Source organism: Pseudopipra pipra, chromosome 6 (assembly GCF_036250125.1).
Source record: "Pseudopipra pipra isolate bDixPip1 chromosome 6, bDixPip1.hap1, whole genome shotgun sequence".
In the NCBI taxonomy this organism is placed as follows: Eukaryota; Metazoa; Chordata; class Aves; order Passeriformes; family Pipridae; genus Pseudopipra; species Pseudopipra pipra.
In genome coordinates, this window is record NC_087554.1 from 58,182,047 (window position 1) to 58,205,224 (window position 23,178).

Sequence of the window (23,178 nt, forward strand, 5' to 3'; positions counted from 1 at the left end):
CTTCTGAAATGACCTGAAGATGTTTGCCTGTTTTTTTTAAAAAAGGTTTTCCTAAAATCAAGCATGCAGTTCTTGAGAGTGCTACACCAGGCCATAAACTCATGGACTTTCCAAGTTATCTGACTGCAGTATCTTTTTGAAGTCTGGGAGCTGTATGTGCAATGAGGCTTTGTATAAGGAATTACCTCTTCCATGGGGACAACCTGACAGTAGCCACCACCTGCAGCTCCACCTGCAGAGAGACAACAGTCAGAATATACAACTCAAGTGTCTCCAGCCCAGAGTGCTATTACATGTGTTTACTTAATGGCTTTAAGAGGGCAGCTACCATCAAGCAGCTTAGTTCAAATCCCAGTACAGCACTTGAAGACAAAACTGAAGAACTTACCCAAACTTTTCCTTTCTTAAAATAAATGCAATTGTAACTGGGAATTATGTAAAACTCCAGTGCAGCAGAATAAAATCTCTGAATGCCATCTTTCCCCGTTTAGGCCAACTGCAAGCAACAGAACAGCTCATACCTTTTATACCAAAAGTTGGCCCCTGAGAAGGCTGCCGAACACAGGCAAAGACATTCTGCTGAAGGTGAGCTCCCAAGGCTTGAACAAGGCCAACAGTGGTGGTGCTCTTCCCCTCTCCCAAAGGAGTAGGAGTTATCCTGCAGCGACAAAGCAGAAGAGACACAATTAAACCCTTGTAGTGGGTGAGACTTAAACCACGGGGACCAGGGTCATCCAGTGATTGCAATTAATGAGAATTCAAATTCTGGACTGAGTCAGACTTCAGCTAATTGTCATCAGTTCAAAACTGGAATGAGGGTGGCAAGTTATCACAGAACTGCTGACGACTTTCCTCTGAAACACCTTTCTAGTTCCTGCTGACAGCAGGCTACTAGACAAGGAGAACTTTGACTAGGAACCAGCTTGCCCTTCATAACCCTGACCTGCAGACCAAATCAATTAATCTCCTGGAGAGAAATGTTAAGCTACATCCCCACTGCTTGTCACAAGCTACTTCCCAAACCACTACATTTTCACCATGTGATTTACTAAAACCTAGAGGACCCCATACAGTCACCCTACTGAAAGACAATACAACAGCAGCTAATAATATTCCTTTTCATCTTGACATCAGGTAAGTCTCAGCTAAGGAAGTACCTACCCAGTAACAACAACATATTTGCCATCTGGCTGGTTCTTCAGACGATTCAGAGCTGACAGCTGGACCTTGGCTTTGGTCTGGCCATAGGGCTCCACCTCATCAGGGAGCAGGCCAACTTCACTTGCAACTTGTTCAATGGGTTTGGGTACGCAAGACCGTGAGATTTCAATATCACTTAAAGAGAGAGAGAGAGAGAGAGCAAGGTGACTTCTCACAAATTTCCTGTTTCTGGATGGCATAAACTACAAACACCTAATCTGTATTTCAGAAGTGAAGCTTTAACCCCTCCTAGTTAAATGAGTCAATGCCACCAATATCAGCTACATTGGAATAGACACATCCTCAGAGTTGCCTTTTTAAAAATAAAAGAAAGCAAAACCCAAACCAAACAACAACACCTACACGCCCCCCAACCCTCCCCCACCCCAAGATTGCCTTTTTGTAGGCAATGTGTTATGATTCCTTGTGGTATTTTACATATTTTCAGCTGCTCCTTGGGAACTTGACACCAACAACTCCTACTTCAAGATGCTATCTTTTTGCCATGTCAGATTGAAAATATTAAAAAATACAAGTGATTCCTTTGTGTTTACAGCTTCCTCATAAGGGTAAGCAGAGTGGCAGAGATGGATCTCTTCTCTCAGGTGACCAGTGACAAGGGATGGCCTGAAGTTGTGTCAGGGGAAGTTTAGGTTGGACATTAGAAAAAGGTTCTTCACCCAGAGGGTGGTTGGGCACTGGAACAGGCTCCCCAGGGAAGTGGTCACAGCACCAAGCCTGACAGAGTTCAAGAAGCATTTGGGCAACACTCTCAGGCACATGGTATGATTCTTGGGATGTCCTGTGCAGGGCCAGGAGCTGGACTTTGATGATCCTTGTGGGTCCTTTCCAACTCTGAATATCCTGTGATTGTTTCACTATTTGCTGAATCAATTATCTAGCAATATTATCAGGATGATCTAAGCCTATACTTCAACAGATGTCACAGCACCACTGCAGGTTAACTCTGCTCCCTCAGGAAAGCCTCAGAGTGCTTTCTCTCTACTCTCCAAACTTCAATCCCAGCCACAGTCAACATATACACATATGCCCTGTATTACAAAACACCTGGGAACAGATGTGAATACTACACTGTATAAATACTGCCAGTAGCTTAATTTGAAAGCATTACCTTGGAACAGGCATCTTCAGGTTAAGATGGTTGTATTGGATGGTCCATTTTCCAGGCTGGAACTTCTCCAGAAAACGCTGTGCACTCTCCACGGTGCTCTGAAATGAGGATGAGAATCCATTACAGCAACCACCACTGTAGGAACCACGCTGGCTAACAAAGAGATCAGAAAGGTTTGCCCCTCTGCTCTGCTCACTTCGGGATTAAACCAAAGTACTTTCAATAAAGCACTTGTTAATAACCCAAAATGTGATTCTGCTGGTAGTTTTCTTAGAAGGAAAAAAAAACCAAACCCCACAGTACTTATATCTCTACTGATCTTCCAGTGTGCTGGATTTTTGGGGGTGTTCTGTACCAGGGTTTCTTAAGCAAAGCATGGTGAAAGAGGGAGCTGGCTTATACTGTTACTCTCCTTTTTATCCAGTCACCCTATTGATAGTTTTAGAATTACAGCCTTTATCGTTATATGACAAAAGTGTTTCTCACTGTTTTGAGTGACCACACTCAGAAACCTTAAAAAAAACCCCAAACCAACAACAATAAAAACCAACAAAAGACCCCCCAGAAAACCCAACCAAAAACCTCTGTCCTAACATTTCCTTAAAGCTCATCTTTTTCCTCAGTTAACTGAATCCCAATTGTCTAGACTAGAAGTTGGAAATCCTAGATAGATCTCTGTAAGAGCAAGAAGGAAGCACCAGTTGCTTTGGTAGTGTGCTGGTGGGTCAGCAGCAACATATCCCAAAGCCAAACACAGAGGAGATGATCACAACGTCACAGTCTGCCCATGTACCTGCATTAACATGGCCACAGTCATGGGCCCAACGCCACCAGGAACTGGGGTGATGTAGGAAGCTTTTTCCTTTGCTGAATTGTACGCCACATCTCCCACAACTCTTTTTCCACTGGCCTTTGTGCTGTCTGGGGATTTAAGGAGAAAGTAAATTTACAAATCACATTTCACCAAAACAACAGAGGAGACAGCACTAACTGAAGTTGAAGTCTTTTCCTCTGCTGGAGTAAACAAAGTAGAAGCTGTGTACCCAGGAAGCTGCTAAGTAAGATAAAAAAAGCTAAAACAACATCACAAGATGAAGCTGTTACCGTAGTTAACTCAGAGAGTGTCAATAGCTCGTGCAACATATCCTCCCATTAAGCACCATTTATCCTCAGCCACACAGAACTCCCTTTCCTGGGGGATACAAGTTGTTTCTTAGTGGAACGTGGCCCCCAGGGCAGCCTGAAGATGACTCCAAAACAAATGCAGAGGGACCAAAGCACAGAGCAAGTTTTGTATCTGTGCAGTAATAAAACATAAATGGGATGTACAATAGAGATGTCACCTGAACCATCCCTTTGCAGCTCTTGCTGTACTGCTCTGAAGGATTAGTACAGCTTACAGTGTGAAGGAGATATAAACCAATGGTCTAGAAGGAGGTGAGAGAAGAAACATGACTGACTTGTTCCAAAACCCCAGGTTTACATTTGATCTGTTCCATTTTGGACACCTGGGTCTTAATATTGAATAAAATCACCTGCCTTTAGAGGAACTGAAGACAAAGTGCTGAGCTTTTCAATCAGTCATTGCTATTTTAACAATGGACCAGTAAATACTGCAGTTCACAGAGATCAGTCTTGTCAAAACAAACCTCACAGGTGGCTTAAGAGAGCTTCAGTAGAATAATCTCCTTTCTCTCTGGCAAAAAAGTTTGCTACATCCCGCTGCACTACATGATCTGACAATTCAGAAGCAGATATAGCCCTTTTTTTTTCCAATGGTGACCTTTAAGCTCCCCCATAGAGAAAAAGATAAACCATGTTAGTAAACTAGCACAGTCGTCCAAGAAACCCACTGATTATAGCACATGAAAGCAGAAAATTTAAGTTTCTCCTGGAATGGCAGATTCTCATTTCAGATAAAGGACTCTAGGGAACATCTAAGCAGCATGAAAAACCTGAAGATAGATTTTAATGTTGTTATATTGAAATATTATATTGCATACAATGTGTGTGTGTTTGAACAGAACACAATCAATAACTTTACCATACATTTGGTGAGGGGGAGGAATGGAAGAGAAACCAAACTCCTAAACAGCTGATTATGTTAAAACCAAAGGGAGAACAAGAACAGCTCCTGCCTACACTAATTTTTAGCTGCATTGTTACTGGCAATTAGCAGTTTGGATGCTTTGCTCTGTTTGTGTTTTAAGCAACACTTCTTCTCCCTAAAGCTCAAAGCCTGAACAACATCACAGCTGTTAACCAGTGTTTCTACAGCCACTGTTAGCTTTGCTGCCCAGAACAGCAGACCAGTTTGGCCTTCCAGCCTAGAGACCAGTCTAATTAAGGCTGCAAAAGGTAAATAATGTAACTTTATTTTCTTCCAAGGATGCCAAGCAGGCTTACTGGCCACCCTGGCCAGGAAGACTCCAGGACCAGGAATGAAGCAAAGAAGCAGGCACTCCAAACACAAATGGCCTCATCTGTTACACAGACACAGATGAGCAGAAGCCAAACAACCCCCCAGTCCCTACTTCTGCATCTGCACTTCACCCCAGCAGGGCTGAGCACAACTTAGGAGCTATTCAATTACCTGTAAAATATTCTTTGAAGGACAGCTCACATTCAAGATTTGCCATCTCTCCCCATAAATTCACCTTTCACAATATTCATCATCCCACTTTTAAAAAATACAAACTAGTTACAGGGAGTAGCAGTGACACTATAACCATTCCCAGTGCATGTGTCTTCTTTGGCCCTGTAGGTTCTCTTGCCAGCTGCATGACATGAAAGAGAGCATCCAAGGACTTTGAGATCAAAGAAGTGAAGGACAGGCCTACACACATGGAATGAACAGGCATGATGATCTCCAGAGACAGCTGCATGAGAGACAGCCTGACTGCAGCTTCTGGACTGGAACTAATTCACAGCCCTACTTTCACCAGGCAAGGGCTGTGAATATCCCCATGACTTCCAAGAAAACTTGTGCCAATGTACATGCAACTAACAGGTTTCTGGTGGATATATGACTGCAAACACACAAGACCATATATGACCCTCATCTATAACATGAGGCCACCTTGCTTGAAGTGTGTTTCTTTTTCTGGACACCACTGGGAAGGGTGTTTCGTAAGCGATCCAACACAGACTGATTCAATATGCTGGTGATGCCAGTTTGATTTTCAGTGCATGAAGGTACAAACACAGAAGCAAGTCAAGGCTTTCTACATCTTTCTAGCTCCTCTGCTGTTTGAAGGCCATGGCACTGAGATCCACAGAGGCTGATCCTCCTTTGCTGCAAAATCCCATAGCAGAGGAGGACTTTGAACAGTTGCTTCTTCTATCAGGACCCAGAGAGGGACGCTCCAGAGGCACTGCCATCTCTGGGAATATCTTCAGCCTGCATTGCTTTCCCTTTCTGTAGTAGAGCAATTTCTACAGGCTTGGAATAAGGCATTCAGAGCATTTGCTGGACTAACCCTCCAACTGCAGCAGTGGGGAGAGAAAAACAAATACAATCCAGCTTGGAAAGTAAGACACACCTGTCTACTCTAATAGAGATTTCAGGAGATCCTTTCTTCCTCTCTGTCTACTTGGAGATCTGGAAAAAATTCAGCTGCAGTACATATGAACACAAAGCCAAATGTGCCTAAACTGCCTATTCTAGCCTCCAAACTGGCACCCTTGGGAGTATATGTGCCATCCTCCATTTGAAAGCACGACAGCTGCATTTGTATGGTGCTACATGGCTATAATTTGTTTTAACTCCAACTTGGCAAGACTGCATGAAGTTAGTGTCCTGACACACCATATCATTTGGGATCTGCCTGTACAGGGTACCCTGACTAGCAAAGTAAAGGCATATCCAGAGATTGACGTGTCTTCCAGCTGCAACTCACAGCTAGACCCAGGAGGCACCTAGGTAGGTGCACTTACACCTACAGTAAAATGTATGGCAACTGTGCTCTTTCTCACCCCTTCACATTCAAAGCATTACCACAGCTAGCACCAATATTCTATCTGTACAGGGATTTAGCTGGAGAAGCTGTCAAACTGGCTGCTGTTCTTTCTGTAGCCCTGCAATTCCGGCACTGATTTCCCACAAGACTCATCTGAAAACTTTTTTGCAACCTATCAGAGGGGAAGAAGGTGGCAAGAAAAACTCAGCAGCTTCAGAAAACCAGAGGGAAAAAAAAAAAAAAAAAGGTCTGTGGCATCCATCATTTTGAAATGTGACAACTTCCACAGTACTCTACCAAGCCCTGATCCCTGAGTCTCACACTGCCACTGAGCCCATTCCGTGCGCCACTGACTAGGCTGGGTGCACTGGAAGCTCAGATGTCAGTGCACTGCCCAAGGCAGACTAATTGCAAAGGAACAGGGACGTGTCCCCAGAGATGCAGTTCATGTCATGCCTGAAAAAAAAAGGTCATACCATCATAGGTCAGAAACACAGTGGTGGTTTTATTTGCAACGTGTCAGTTGGGGAGACTCCGAGCCATTCTGCTTCATGCACATCAGCAGTGACCCTGTGGGTTTTGGCAAACAGCCTAAGTTTGGGTAGCTTGGAACAAATACACCCAGCAACAAACGGCAACAGCAGATGACTTTTTAATTTTAATTAGACTGAGGACCAATGTTTTTAAAGGCAGCTCAATGTCACCTTTGAGGAACAAGACTGCTGAACAGAAAATTTCTTTACATTCTGTTAAATAATGGCAACAAAATGACTGATTAATTATGAAAACTACCTTTTAAAAGCCTTGTGGGTGTAGCACAGAGAGAGTGACTAATTTTCCATATCATTCAATATCTGTAATTTGGATTTAAAACGAGATGAAAACAGAAATTGCCAGACTGTCTGTACCTCCTCTATAAGGAAGGAGTAGCTAAGTGAAACCCTACCCTAAAATCCATTATGTTAAAGCACTTTATTCTATGCCAGAGCCACTGTCACCAATACTCTTGCAGAATCTGCTTTGTTTCAAGATAACAGCCATTCAAGCCTAAGAAATTAATGCTGTGATTCAACAAACCCACAGCTACTTTAAGAGACTGCTTGTCATTTCTGTATCTCAAACAGAACAGCTTCATGAGATCTAACTGCAAAGTAATGACAGCAAAGCCATACACTCACAAGTGACAAGAGTAGCAAGACTTCAGTGTGTAGTTGGATATTCTGTTGTAATGTTTCCTAGGCCTCCTCTTTCTTCTATTAATCATCAGCCTTGTTGAAGGCAGAATCAAAACTGTCACTGATCTGCTTTAGGGCAGTACTTCAGACCAGATTTTTTTTTCTCTGGCATCTTCAGAGATTGCCATCATTACTTAAGACAGAAGATAAAGAAGTCCACATGGACTAGAAACACCAAGGAAACAGTATTCATGAACTTACTTAGCAACTGCATTTATATACAAATAAACACATCCCCACTCCTTATACATTACCCACGCACCTGGCACATGGTTAATTCCACAGTCTATTACGATTGCTCCAGGCTTGATCCATTCACCTTTTACCATTTCAGCTTTACCAGCTGCAACCACCAGGATATCAGCTTTGCCAACCTATTAAAACAAAAAAAACCCAACAAATAAACAACTGCGTATCACACTAGCAGTGGAAAAACGCAGAGCTGCTTCAGCAGCAACTCAGATTAGCTGCAACTGCAGTGAAACTGTGCTCACCCACTGCCATCAGAGGGCTGGAAGGGCATTGTCAGCAATTAAAAGTAGCTGGCAGTTCCTTGGCAAGGAGAAAATCCTGCAGCCAGAAATTATGGCTTATTTTCACACTCCTACCCTGAACTATTGCTAGTCAACACTTCAAAACCTCCTCTGAATTCCTCCATGATTCCCAAGTGGATCATATAGACTACATTTAGATAAAATTAAAGCCTTCTGCATATTCTTCCCTTCCTCCCTTCAAACATCCCTGCACATTCAGTGCTAGAAATATACCCAGCCCTCATCAGACAGCAGCCAAGAACAACCCCTGCACAGAATCAGGCAGCACTTCACTTGTGGCAGCACTGTCTCGTGGTTGTCATGTCCAGGACTCTGCAACACACAACTCCAGGGGAAGCTGACTGTATTTCAGCACTAAAATGTGTTCAGGGAGTACTGAATTTGACAGATCTGGTCATGAAGCTGGTGTTAAAGACTCTGACTAAAGCTCGTTGTCAGTTCCTGCATTGCTTCATTCATGTTTGCTTCGGAAGCTGCTATTGCTTGGAATTTTCTTCTTTTAATCTTCAAGGGAGATAAGCTATTTTTTAGATTTCATTAAGAATCACCACTTCAGTTTTTAATCAACCTAATGATGGTCTTATTGAACAGCAACTTAATGGCATGAAGCATTGCAGCGTTTCTGATCTTTGTGAGTTATATTCAAATACACCTACTCCCTTTTCAGCTTTAATACTTGCCTACAGAGCCTGGCAGTGTTGATGGCTCTACAAAATCCAAGTAGGTGGCAGCACAGCAACACACTATTTCTGCCACTCTCACTGCTAAAGAGGAAAATGGTACCAACTCCCGGTGATAGAAAATAGACTGAAAAAAACAAACCAACTGAGAAATCATTTGGCCTAGCATTTCTTAGCCATTAGAGCAGAAGAACACTTGGCCTTTTTGGTAAAAAAAAACCACAAAAAACCAAAAGCCAAACACATATGCTGTCTTGCCAGTCCCTACACAGAGATTAGGAAGGGATAATTAAATCTCAGCCCTTGCTCAAAAAACCCAAAAATAATAATTTTATTGTTATAATTAAACCCCTCTAATTAAGTGCCAAAAATAATCAGGATGCTATTCCAGCAGAAGTATTTACACAACCATGCAGTGAGCAGGACTGTGAAACTGTTTCAGATGAAAGACACCCCAGATCTAATGACTCAGAGCAGCAAGACACTGAGCAGCAATGCACATCAAACACCTCCAGCCTGTTCCTACCTCCTCAGCCAGGGTGGAGGTCTTGGAATGGCAGGTGGTGACTGTTGCGTTATTCCAGAGCAGCAGGTCATGCATGGGAGCACCAACAATCTTACTGCGACCGATCACCACGGCTCTTTTCCCTGTGACCTGGACACCTGCGCCACAGCGAGTCAGGAGAGAGTAAACACAGGTCATTGTGCATCCCAGTACAAACTAACTCAGACTGCTCTGGAGTCTTTTGGTCCGTTTAAGTCCGGTCCTGGTACTTCAGAACACTATTTTTCTTCTTTGTTGTGTGTGAGTTGGGAGGGAGGAAGGAAAAAACTGTTTTAAAACTAGTTCTTTTACTACTTAAAAGGAAATGTGGCATCTCGACAGAAGTTTCAATGTGAAGCACAGCCTTGCAATGTGCGTAGTTTCTCCACTTACTGAAGATCACTGCACTCATGAATAATGTATGGAAGCCTCCTTACCTGTCTGCCTGATAAGTTCCATGCATCCCTTTGGTGTGCACGGAATAAAGCAGTCTCCGAGGTCCCCTCTAGAGAGTTTCCCAGCATTGATGCTACTTAAGCTGCATTTTGAAAGAATAAAGGCCAAGTAAGATTCCCAGCCCCACAACCACCATTCAAAAGAAAAGAAAAAACAACAAAAAGGGTTTCTTTCTGGAGTAGCTGTCGTGCTCTCCAGGGGTGAAGTCAGTTTACCCATCCACATCCTTCTCAGGTGCAACAGCATTGGTTATCTTTTCTGTGTTGATGGGTTTGTCGGAGTCAAGTGGCAGCTGTACTATAAAGCCATGAACAGCAGGGTCTGCATTCAAAGAGGCAATGCACTTGAGCACCTACAACAAGCAAAGACCAAAAAAACTAATGGTTGATAACCTGAAACATGACTGATGTAAAGGAAAAAACATCATTCTATCTGGATTAAAAGATACGCACTTTACGTTTAGTTCTTCCACCCAACAATACATATCACTCACATTTTTAATTAAAAAAAAAAAAAAGCTGTTAAAGCCCCTACATTTTACATTGTAATGTTTTAGTTTTCTTAAAAAAACCCAAACATCTCAACAGGTTCCATGATTAAATATCTATGGGCAAGTGGTCTTTTTTTATCCAATGACAGGGCAAATATAAGTTCGTATATTGAGCTCACCACCAAAGTTATATGTTTTTTCATCACTTGGTTATATTACTTACATCAGCTTCTGTTGCTGTGTTTGGCAGTTTTATGTGATTGGCACTGATCCCAATCTGCAAATGAGAATAACAACAAATTATCTCATTTCTGAATTGACATTTGATTGATCTGGCTAATCTTTCTATGCAGCTCAAACACAGCTGTGTTCTGTCACATTTCCCAGGTCTAGCTCCTGTTTCTGTGGCTACAATCCTATTATTTAGAAACACCACCAAGAAAAAGATTAGTGCTTTGCCTGCTTAGATTGGTCCGTTCTTTAACTGTCCTATTCACCTTTTGACATGAACAACATCATCTTTGCTTGACAGCAGATTGCCTTGAAGTGCCAGCAGGGAAGATGCCAGGCATCACCTAGGGAAATGGGGACTCAACTATGTTCCTGCCCTGCTGTAGCATGTAAGGTACCACTCAGTGACAGACACAAGGCAACTTGTGGCATAAGGCCACAGGCCAGGAAAGACAGAGCATGAGCACTTCAGACACATGTAACCTGTGATGATCACATACAAAGTGGCACCAACTCATGCTGCTGTGACCAGTGCACCCCACCTGGCTCTCAGGTTACACAAACACACTGCGTCCTTATAACAAAGAATTCAGGCCAGCACTGGTTTCTCCAACATGGGCAAAGCTTGGGCAAAGCTTAGACAAAACTATTTGATTTGCATCTGGATTTTCATAATCAGATTTGACTGACTCTAGGAAGGTAAAAAGCAGTACTAAAAGTCTGGGCATTACCTCAGCAGCAGCCTTCAGCTTCATATTGATGTAGAGGTTCGAATCATCCCGATTTCCAACCTAAGGATGAAAAGACAGTTGAATCACAGCACAGAATAGAGCCCCAGACACAGGCTGAGATGGGCTTAACCCTCAGCTTCCTTGGAGCTACATCAAGGAGAGAGAGGTATTCTTGGATAACTAAAAGACACTGATGGAGGCCATAAGTAGCTGGAGCTAAGAGGGAAATGTTCTTTCAAGTAAGAGGCAGCTAAAGACAAGTTGTCTGATCTCCTAAATAAACATTTGCACCTGTTGAAAAACCTTAGAAACACAGTGGTCTCCAAAGCAGAAAATACTCCCTGCCATCTGATCTGAGAAAGTTAAATCCTTAACTAATTAACATGATCAGCAGGTGCTGATAACATTCAATTATCTGATTAAGGCTCTCAGATAAGTTGAGCCTCTTTGATACCCAAGAATCCTAATTTTATGCACATATGTGTGCTTTGATGGAGACATTTCTTCCACTGCTGTTTCAAACCTTGAGAATTTTCCTGCCAAGCAAAAAACAAAATAAGAACAAAGTGATGCACAAAGAGAAAGCAGCAAATGGAACAAATGCCTGTAGTTTTTGGCAGTATTGGGTGCTTCCAGTACAACTGCCTTTCAGGAGACAGCTTGCATCATCCAGTATGCTTTGTTAAAGATAATACTCCTTCTAACCTTAAGAAAATGAGGGGCAAATAAGGAAAAGCTGATAAGCAAACTCTTGAAACCCTGTTCCCTGGTACAGTCATCCCTGGTTCTCACACGGATTTACAAGCTGCAGGGGTGACTGTATTGACTGATCACCCAGCAAACACTGGATCTTCCTCCCCAGGTATAGACAAAGGGGCTGTCTCCCCTGTAAAATCCGATGGATTTAGGAAAAGGTATGCCTTGTACAGGGCAGAAATGAAGGAAGAGTGCGAACATCAGTAGATGTCAGCAAAAACAACACAGATATTGTGCAAGTGGGGATGTTCTTGACTACAGGGCAAAACAATAAAGATTAATTGACTTTGTTTTTTTGAGCTCAGAGGACACCAGATGCCTCCCAAGAAAAGAGCACATGTTGTGTGGGGTGCTACATATCAGAAACAGCTCATTGTCCTGACTTCACTGAAGGATAACAGCGGCGAATATCAGTATTAGAGATGAACTCCAAGCCCAGACTGTTTGGCAGCTTACAAAAGTGTCAGACAGCCAAAGAGCTTTACAGGTTGTGAAGGACTCTGAGACAATCCGGGATTAAAGACAGCACAGGCCATGAAAAAAATCCAATAACCCAACAAAACAATTTTTGAAGACAGTTCATGAGGTCAACAGTTCAGCAACTTTCATCAAAGCATTCCTTAATTAATTTTATTTAAAAAACTTTCCTACTTCCTTCTAAGCACCTGAAGACAAATCTTCTGTAGAGACATCCTTCTTAAAGCCAGTGGAAAACAAAACCAGAAAAAAAAAAACCAAAATACAAACACAAATTTGTTTCTGGCATCAAAGAGGAGCGTGGCCTTTGTGTGCTATGGTGGTATCAGCACTAGAATTCTCAGACAGCACCAAAAGCTCTGCAGGAGCCCAAAACACTCAATAAGGACAAAAGTCACTTCTCTAAGCAGCCACTTACATTCCTTTGTGGACACACAGTTCCTTCCTGTTACATGACACGTGCTACTGCCACTCACCTTCTGATATAACCATAAAGGCTTTCCATTTTTTACAGCTGTAAGGGCAAAAAAGTTCTGCCAAACACAGGCCAAAACCTTGTACTGACTGAGTGCTTTTTATCTCTGCAAGCACTTCTGTGTAGACTCTAACACTTACTCACACTTCTGACAGACATCCAATTCAGAAATGGGATTTTGTTTCATCCCCTGCACTCAAAGCCATATTGGCCAAAGGTAGTTTTGGTTGGGTTCTCTCCCCTCCTCTGCCCCTCTTCTGTCTCCATGTTCCAACACAACAACAGACCAAATCCCTTAATAAACACCCCACTTGGAAGTTTTCTGCTACAAACACATCTCTGAAAGCTGACAGCCTTTGGGGCTCACTCAAGTGCAGAGACTTGGAACAGAGTCTACAAGCACTGTTAATAGGCAAGCAGCTTACTTTCACCATTTCACAAACACAACACTCAAACAGAGAACAGGGTCTGACAGAAGGAAAAAAACCAACTGAAAAACCCAGAAATGTTTTTGGGCCCCAGTACTTTGGGAAAAGACACTGCAGAACTGTGTTACCATCCCACAGAGAACTCTGGTCTTCTGTTCCTTATAAAATGCTTCCACTGCAAGCCAGCTTTGATGAAGCTCATCAGCTGTGCACTTACCATTGCAAAGCAACTCAGATTTTCTGTAGCTGTCATTAAAGAAAACAATACCTGCAAAATTGCGAGTCCCGGTCTGAAGCCTGGAAATTTCTCTTTCATCTCAAGAACTTGCTGCTTCAGTCTGTCTCTCACTTGCCTGAAGAGGGGAAGAAAAAAGAAAAAAAAAGTAGAAGTTAATCAAGGGACTGACTTCTGATACAGTGATAAGTCATGACTTGAAAAGGTGACAGATGGGCAGACTGGCAAACACATAGTTATGCCTTGAGTACACAAGTCCCAGCAATGTCCAAATAAGATTGATGTCCAAAAATGATTAAGACACTTTGGAACCAGGTTCATTCAAATGTATTTAAATAATTTTTTTTTAAGTCCACATTGTGCTGCTTCACCCTCCTGTTCATGGTCACATAGGATACAAGGGTAAAAAAAAATTTCAAAAACTGGCATGGAAACACCATGAATTTCAAACTCCCTTCTCAAAAGGAACTCCTCTTTCCACATATGCTGTACTGAAATTACCTGTCTTCCACAGGCACCAGTCAAGACTGTCACACATACTGTCTTGGTAAAGGATGATGAATCTACAATGGTAAAAATCTGGAAAATAACTAAACAAGCAGGAGGTACTCAAAGATACCCCTCTTTTGCAGCTGGTCAATACTATGCGTTTCTAACCCAGGCTGGACTGGCTGCAGTGCTACATGCACCTTCCTGCCCCCAATGTGCTTCTGAGTGAGAAAATGCCCCCAGCCCAAGGGCTTCCAAACAAGACCAAGATTTTGCCATGAAAGCACAAAGGAGAATGGGAGGTGGACAGAAGTGAGGAAAGGTAGGTAAATCGTGGTGCACAGCTCAGATCAACTCTTCAGTAAAGGCAAGTTTAAGAATACAGTTGTTAAAACACAACTTTGAAACAGAGTATGAGAGGATTCATTGATTAATAACTCTAGCTCGGATGTAAACTCATAGTTTACTAAGGAATGTTTTAGAGATGAGTACCCATCACTGACAGATTAGCCACAGAAAGCTCAAAAGCCACTCAAAAGTCACCACCTTCCCCCATCCTTGCACTGCTAATTTCTCAACCACTCTCTGGCCCCACATGCATGATCCTTCACCAGGGAAGGTGAAGAGGTCCTGGTGCCAGGCTCAACTTGCTTTTTCAAATCAGAAATTCTGTCAAAAGCCCAGGTGCAGACCAGCACCACCGCTCTGTGTCCTCACCAGAGGCAGTTGGGATTCAGAGAAAACAACTGACCATCTTATGGGCTCATGGCACTGAAAGGAGGCACATGTAGCACATGTAAGAAATACTCAGAAGCAAAAGCCAGGTAAGCAAAACCCCACAGGACATCAGAAGCTTGAGAGCTCTGTCCTCCACATGATCTCCAGCCCATGTTGCACCCGTTATTCTCAGAGATGAGAAGGTGCCACCATCACAATTAACAAATCCATCCTGTGCCAAACACCCTTCCATTTAAAACACAGGTGGTCTCCTCCTCATGCTGATCTACCCTCAAATGAGTATCACCAGATCTGTTACCTCCCAAGCGGAACCAGATTTCCCAGACTGGAGGATGTGCTGTGGCTGCCAGTTCATTAAAAATGTGAACAGCAAGGGTACAGGGACAGAGTGAGCAGCTGACACCAGCTGGGAGGCTGCGATTCCTGCCACATGGGGAAACTGCAGGATGACAAAAAGCCAGTGAAGCCAACTCTACCCTGCAACTATAAGCTCCAAATCAGAAATGCCAGAGGCAGGAAGACAGGGATATGGGAGCAGTACACGCTCTGCTGCAACCCAGCAGCACTGATCCCAGGGGGTGGCTGCAGCTGGCCCAGCCAGAAGCAGCCCTAAGGCTGTTCCCAGTCTCATGTCAGGGGGAATCACAGTCTCCAGCTATATCCCAAATCATACATCTCTCCTGCTGCATCCCAAGTCACACAGTCAGAGCTCTGCTGCAACTAAGGAGCAGCTTCAGAGTATTTATAGGTGTCTGGCCAAGTGGTTCAGTGTCTCTTAACAAGTTTCAGCAGAAGAGGCTGTTTTCAGCCTTAGTTAAGAAACAGTAATTCCGAGGCTTCCTCTGGCTATTACCTCAGGATGACTTGACACCAAGACTGGCTGATGATTTCAGAGAATAGTGTCATAGCAAGGCTTGTCCTAGCAATTCTTCGTGCTTAAGTGACAAAAGTTCATCTCCTGGGCAGCAAAATCACCAACTGCCTCTCCTTACAGTCCGGCTGTAAGCCCCTAGTGAAGGCACCTGAGCTGGGTCACGAACAGCCTGTAACAACAACAAAACAACCTCGAGGAGCATCAGAAGGCCCCTGCACATGGTCTGTGAGCTGGAGTTGTGGGCAGCTCTTAGAGGGAACTGTTTTTGAGAACAGTCTCTAGTGTTTCAGTAAGGAAAAGGCAGCACTGGTGTGTGCAAACAAAAAGAAATGCAAACAAACATGAAATGTATTACAATTTATGATGTTCTCGTAAGGGACAGCCAACTGGAAAGGGTCCCAGGTCTAGGTATTACTTTTATTCCAGTCCTCTCAGCTGAAGAGTAACAACCCACCCAATTTCCCCTGCCCTCTGTGAAGCAGGGCTGTGGTGTGTTTTTACCCCCAGGAGCCACATCTATTCACATTACTGTAATTTTCTGTAATTAGGTCCTAGCTCACTTCCCCTTCAAGCTACAGAAGAAAGGTAACACACAAACACAGGAAAGTGGTGCTGTCAGTGCTGATTTGCTTTAGGAGCCTTGAATCAAGAAATCACTTGTTAGACAGCCACCTAGTGTTTGGCACCACTGCTCTCCAGTGACCACAAAAGCCTCAGGGGCAAAGGTTTGAGAGAAAATTCAGGAAAAATGAAGAAATCCTTGTTTTAACTCTGCAGACTTACAAAAACCTTATAAAACAATCTTTGCAAGACTGTTTAGCGGCTATTTAGAGATACAGTCTGCAGGTCTTCCCAAAGATAAAAGTTCATATTGATAAACCAACACCATTTTTTTACTAGCTATGTGAAAATTCTTTTAAGTCTTCAAACAAAAAATTTGCAATTCTCTGTGGCTGTTTCTCCAAAAGCCTTCACTCTGACTGAGACCCTTCCTGTGCCCATATGCCCTTCCACAAACAAACTCACACAGCAAACAAGAGTCCAGGGTCCACACAGGTCAAGGACAGCACATGGCTCTAAGCATACAATGCAACAGCCAGCTCCAAAGATTAAAGAACTTGTTAGCCTTTCTTTCTCTAGGCTGCAACAGTGACTTGAATTTAAATTCATTAAGTTAATTTCCCAGAACAGCAAAGGACAAACCACACTCCTCCAGCTCTGCTGCAAACAGAGAGAGAAGCACAGCTCCCACGCCAGGCAGAAACTCCCCCCCACACCTGTGGGATTATGTACACACATTGCTCATCTGGTGGCACTGTACTGAAGGTGACATCAGGCTGTGCTTCTGTCCCTTCTGTGAGTAATAGGGTCCGGGGTCTATGTGATACTGCCAAACACAGGACCTGGCAAACACCTCCTCAGAGACAGTGATGTTCTAGAAGGTGCCTGTCCCCAAAAGAGGAGGGTTTGGTCTTACTGCCTGGATCATAGATTCCCCAAGGGTTTCAGAAACATGCAGCAGAAACGCTCTTGCTGCAGCCCTGCAGAAATGGTTGTATGAGGCTGATGGTCCTCCCCATGTCCTGCACCATCCTGGTCACAGCTGTTGTCCTTGCAGCCATTCCTCCTTACAGCCTGGAGCACTGCCACTGCTCACCTTCTGTTTCTCCCACGACAAATCAATGCTGTAGCGTGGACAAACAAGCTTTCCCTTCTCCAAGCCACCGTGGCACCATGTCCTAGCACAGGACAACTGCATTACCTTCAAATGCTGTGAAGAGGCTGCAAGCAACCACACCACAAAACACCCCACTGGTACCCTGATGAGGAGTCTCTCCTCATGGGAGTCACAGGTTGGCTGTGTGAATGAAGTGACATTGGGATGGAAAAAGCCCTGGGAAAGTCCATCACAGCTGGCAATTCAACAGATGTCTCCAGTTGAGGGAAGACACCACTTAGACAAGAGAGCTGGAACCAGTTCACAAGTCTCCCAACCCTTCGGTCTCATGCTCCACCACTGCATGACCCTGGCACACTGTCATTATCTCCTAGGAGAACTGTCTGCTACTTCCTACCACTTCCACGCTCCCAAGGCTTTTAACCACTTTTTTGGTTGTGCCAGCTCAAATATTTTCATGAGCTTTCTTCAGACCAGGCAAATACATGAAGATGTTTTTGCTTTTTTAGATGCTTTTTCATCATGTCTGGAATTTTAATCCAAGGTGGTCTACAAACAAATCTAAACGTGGGTCTGAGTTGCAAAAGCAATCATCTGTAGGGGATGGGAGAGGCAGCAATTGAGGCACTTCTAAATGTGGCTGGCTGCCAACAGAACAACAGGGTTTAACTTTAACATAAAGGTGAGTCTTTAAAACTTAGAAGAGTTTGCCCCAAAGATGAGTAATGATACCACGAACTGTCATGATCAGCTTTCCATGCTGCAACATCAGTGACTCTAACCAGGTCTGCTTCCCAAAACGGATACTTCGTACAACACCCAACTATCAGGTGATTTAATTAGAGGAAAACACATGAGAAACAGATAAAGACTCAATCCACCTTTGTGGGGCTGCAGGCATTCCAGACAATACTCTAGGCCCTTCTACAATGCTTTGTCTTCACAAGGAGCGATAGTGAGATTTTATTCGTTCCCCAAAGGAACAAATGTTCTTTCCCTTCCATCCAGCCTGGTGCACAGATCACAGCACTGTGACCCTGTTGTCCACCAGACAGTGTTTTCTCTTACCTTATCACCTCTTCAGAGCAGGGCCCCATTTTGTTTAAATTCTGTGTCTGCACAGCACCAAACACAAGGGGCTCTTGCTCATAATTGGGGCCACCCAGTGACACTGACAGTTCACTTTAATTTAGCACATCCGTAGTGTGGCATCCTTCAGTGCAAGCCTGAAACATTCTGGGTAGGATCTGGTACATGAGATCTCACAGATAGGGGAACTTTTCAGTTCAGAACACATTTACCTGGAGTTTCAATAGGAACTCCAAAAAACTTTTGAGTTCCAGTCTGAAAATGCTGAGGAGTTGTTTACTGCACTGTTACCTCCAGTTATAAGCTGAGCCTGACCATTGCTATATCCAGTTCTTTAAACTCAATGCACTACTTCCCCTATCCCTAGTGGCTGTGAGGGCTGTTAAGTCTTCCCTGTCATCACGACTCATCAGCCACTCTTCCGGACCAGGAATGTTGGTCCATTCCTGGTGCTATCAACCAATTCAGGCCAAGCCAGAGGTTTCCAAACCTGAGCTCCTTCAGATGGTAAAGAGTGAACACACAGCTCACTGCAGTGGATATAAGCTGTAAAGAAGAGCCACAACCATGTTTTAATCTGAGTATCTATTTCAGACACAGAAACAAAGGTTGTTTTTTTTCAGGGAATACTAGCAATAAAAGGTGTATAACACTGTATTTTTATTACCTTCAACGCTTGATATTCTGCATACTTAAAGCACTGCTTCTCTTCCCCTTACTAATCATTTGTTTACTGTGCTGTTACACAATAACTTGTCTCTTGCAACTCATTTGCCAATAAGGCAAATTTAACTTGTAGCAAAATCTAACAACTAATTACTAAACAGCCACTCAGACAAGTAGAGGAAAGCCAGCCTGAGGTAACTAGCCAGCTCAGACTGATGCATAACCCATCCAACATTTAATATCTTTCACAGACTGTTCCAGCACAAGAGTTTGTGTGTACTGAGAGAAGCAGCCTTTGAGAGATGCTTTAACATCAACACTAAAATCCTGTACAGAAAACCACGTCTTCTTGTGTTCTCCTTCCCATCCACAACCTAACTACATTCACTATCCTCACAGGTAACACTCAAAGCCACTGAAAATGTCAATTTTCCTTTGTACCTTTTTTGAGCCTTCCAAGACTTTAGGGTGTGAATTAACTTGATCAAGTTTTCCTTATTTATAGAGGCAAGCAAACTCTCTCAAAGTATTTATTCTCTTTACAAGAATTATAATGCCACTATCTACCCGATTTTTGTTTAAATAGCTGGTGTGACTGTGAATTAGGTATTTCTTCTGCCTGTCTCTGGGGAAGGGGTGCTCAGTGGCTGGAGAAGAAAGTTCACAATAATTATGAGTTGAGATTTGAGACACACACAAAAACCCAGAATTATGTAGATGGACCACTACTTGTTTGATTCACCTAATTTGTCAATATTTGTCTGACTTATAAACAAATATTTTTGCTTGATTAAAGGGTAAAGTAACAAAACCCACCCTCTAAAAGATGGTGACTGAAAAGGTTTTGCAGTTGATGAAAAGTCAGGGACACTGCCTTTCTACAACAGGCAATTTGAGTGAAAATTCTTAGAACAACCATATGCCTGTCGCTTCTGCTGCTGCTGCCAGACTCTTGACCAGGAGATGAACTCTGGCTAATGAGAATTCTCTGGACCAGCACTTCTCTAGACAGTCTGGAAGAAAGGCACAGGTGTCTGCAGGGCAGATAGCCCAATTCCTCAAGCCTCCTTCAAATACTCCACTAGGAAAAGGCAGAACTAGGCAAGGTCCACTCCTGTGGAGCAAAAGAAGCTTTTGCTACACTGGACATAAATACAGCAGAAATAAAGGAACTGAAGGACAGCTGCCATTATTTTTTTCATTTTGTGGTGCCTTCAGGTCAAGATTTGATGACTCTGGAAGACAGACTTGAGCCAAACACCTTAGGGATATGCTGGAAGCTAAGCAAACCTTTCTCCTATATGTGCCTATTAAAAGCTCATGCCTCTTCTCAGGTATTTGCACATCATGAATGTCCCCATCTCTGAAAACTGTTTGTTTATAGCTGCTACTACAATACAGAAAACAAACAGCTATAAAAAAAATTCACCAATTTAAATAAATTTACATTTAAATAAAGTAAGTAATGCAACATACACGGCCAAGGAAGCTAAAAGTTTTAATGTGAAAGCTCAAAACACATTCATTGTACCCAAACTAGCATCTTTCTGGTTTCTAGTCACTTTTAAACAGCAATAATGTGTAGCTTGAAAGGACCCACTGCATTTCAGGGTCACTTTCTAAGCCAGAAAAGAAACCTCCAACAGGCAAATCACTTAACTCCCACCAGCAGCGTGCACAGGCATTGCAGTGTGCTGGCTTCAACACTGCCAAAAGGATCAGGTGGAATGAAGCACATAAGGCTGAGAGACTGCAATACACAGCTGGCGCTGGCCCAAAAATTACCAGGTAAAAAATACGCAGGCAGACTTTCATCATGGATATTCAGATTCCAGGCACATTAGGCCTATTACAGAACTGCTCCACTGTTGGTTAGATGTAGCTGTGTTGTCCAGAGCAATCTAAGGGCAGGACTAACAACTTTTCTGAGACTACTTCATGCCATTTCAAACTCACCCTTTCTGTCTGAATTCCCTGATTATAGACAGGAGGTACCCAATGCACCTACCTAACCAAACTCTGTTTGCACAGAATGTAATGGAAACATTACACTGCATTTTCCTAGGGTTAGGGAAACTTATTTGGCTTTCTTATCAGATGTGCCTGTAGAGCGACAGCAGGAAAACCGAACAAACTAGAAGACACAACACAGGCTCACCTATACTCAGGGCTTACCAGTTAAGTAAATGCTGAAAAGTACAAGGAAGCTTTTTCCTTTAAGGTCTCCCAAAACTTTCAAATAGCTTTGGCAGGACACCGGTGAACGTTCAGCTTTGTATTATCCCACACATGGATTAACTTATTCTGTTTTTTAAGAGGAATGATCAACACCTGTACCGTATGAACAGAGACCATACCTAAAGCACATGTTGCCAACTCCTGCATCCCAAACAGCCCTGCTTACACCCAGAGAGGCTGTGGGTCAGCCGGCGGCTTCACACCTGCCTGGGCACTCATCTCATCTCATTTTATCTCATCTCATCTCATCTTATCTCAATCTCATCAGCACAGCGATGCTGAGCGGTCGCCACCTGCTCTGCGGGGCTGGTGCTGCCAAAGGGACCCCAGCAAATTCACCGCCGGTTTCTGGGGAGGAGGGGGCACTGACAGCACTTTACATTCTCCCGAAGACCTTTAACACTGTACTACATCTCACAACTTCCAGTTTCCAGCCGGGAAGAAGCGAGCTTTGACTGCAACGCAGTTAAAAAGCTTCAGGGTGCCTCCAAACCTGATTCGCCCCCACAGAGCCAGAGCAAAGGCCCCCACAGCCCCAGCAGAGCAGGGGCGCTCCTCAGCTCCCCAACCACAGCAGCTCCTTCCCGAAGGGCAAAACGCCCGCGGCTCCCAGAGCTTCCCGCCCGAGGGAACCCGGCCCAGCGCGGCGGGCAGGGCAGGCGGCCGGCCCCGGGTACGTACGCGGAGACAATCTTTCCGCTGAGGATCTCGGCGGGGGCCATGGCGGAGGAGGGCGGGGAAGCAGCAGCCGAGCGCGGCGGAGCTCCCTGAGCGACTGCGGGACGCGCGGCCCCCGCGGCCGCCCCACTCCCGCCCCACGTGGCCCTGAACTTTCGGCGGGCACCGGCCCCGGCCCCGCCGCGCAAGCGCTGCCCCCGCCCCGCCCCGGCAGCGCTGGGGGCGGCCCGGGGCTCCCTCACGGGGGTGGCGGGGCCGTGTCTCCTCCCGCCGCCGCGCGGGGCAGCGGGGTTGAGACCCGCGGGGAAATGGCCGCCGAAACGGGCTCCTGAACGCCTCCGGGCGCCGCTCCCGGCCTCTCCTGGTCCCGGCTCTGCGGAGGGCGGAGGCTGCCCCGGAGGGAGTTGGGGCTGAGGGGTGCGCGGGGCTGGGCCCTGCACAGCGAATGCATAAACGTGTCTTCAGGAAAATCCCGAGTCAGTATAAGAAGAATCTGCGTGTCATGTCCTGTGGTACTCATGACAGGTTATGCTAAGACTAGAAGCTAATAGCTGAATCATAGAATCACAGAATGATTTGGGTTGGAAGGGACCTTAGAGATCATCTAGTTCCAACCCCCCTGCCATTAGCAGGGACACCTTCCACTATCCCAGGTTGCTCAGAGCCCCATCCAGCCTGACCTTGAACACTTCCAGGGATGGGGCATCCACAGCTTCTCTGGGCAACCTGTGCCAGTGCCTCACCACGCTCACAGGATCACAGGATCACAGAATCTGCTGATCTGAAGGAACCTATCAGGATCATCAAGTCCAGCTCTTAGCCTTGCACAGGACCACCCCAAGAGTCACACCGTGTGCCCAAGAGAATTGTCCAAACGGTTCTTGTGCTCTGTCAGGCTTGGAGCTGGGACCACTTCCCAGGGGAGCCTGTTCCAGTGCCCAGCCACCCTCTGGGTGAAGAACTCCTTTCTCATATCCAACCTAAACCTCCCCTGACACAACTTCAAGTGATTCCCTCAGGTCCTTTCACTGGGCGCCACAGAGTAGGGCTCAGTTTCTACCCCCTCCCTCTTCCCCTCACGAGGAAGTTGTAACTGCAATGGGATCTCCCCTCAGTCTCCTCCAGGCTGAACAGACCAAGTGCCC

General features: G+C 44.5%; 1 protein-coding gene across 2 annotated transcripts in view; it reads right to left on the reverse strand.

Moving 5' to 3' along the window:
• MTHFD1 (methylenetetrahydrofolate dehydrogenase, cyclohydrolase and formyltetrahydrofolate synthetase 1) overlaps nucleotides 1–22,201 on the reverse strand; it is a 41,757-nt gene extending 19,556 nt beyond the window's left edge. The window contains exons 1-13 of one of the 2 annotated variants that reach the window (XM_064659383.1): nucleotides 22,037–22,201; nucleotides 13,617–13,701; nucleotides 11,213–11,272; nucleotides 10,474–10,527; nucleotides 9,976–10,112; nucleotides 9,742–9,842; nucleotides 9,287–9,423; nucleotides 7,789–7,900; nucleotides 3,126–3,253; nucleotides 2,333–2,430; nucleotides 1,162–1,335; nucleotides 522–658; nucleotides 186–232 (exon numbers count right to left, since the gene is read on the reverse strand). In XM_064659383.1, the coding sequence (XP_064515453.1) occupies nucleotides 186–232; nucleotides 522–658; nucleotides 1,162–1,335; nucleotides 2,333–2,430; nucleotides 3,126–3,253; nucleotides 7,789–7,900; nucleotides 9,287–9,423; nucleotides 9,742–9,842; nucleotides 9,976–10,112; nucleotides 10,474–10,527; nucleotides 11,213–11,272; nucleotides 13,617–13,701; nucleotides 22,037–22,077 (1,311 nt within the window). In that variant the 5' untranslated portion in view covers nucleotides 22,078–22,201. Of the gene's footprint in view, nucleotides 1–185; nucleotides 233–521; nucleotides 659–1,161; nucleotides 1,336–2,332; nucleotides 2,431–3,125; nucleotides 3,254–7,788; nucleotides 7,901–9,286; nucleotides 9,424–9,741; nucleotides 9,843–9,975; nucleotides 10,113–10,473; nucleotides 10,528–11,212; nucleotides 11,273–13,616; nucleotides 13,702–15,663; nucleotides 15,765–22,036 lie in introns of those variants that run through there. The other variant, XM_064659382.1, reaches the window with a different exon arrangement.
• Nucleotides 22,202–23,178: the final 977 nt, after the last annotated feature.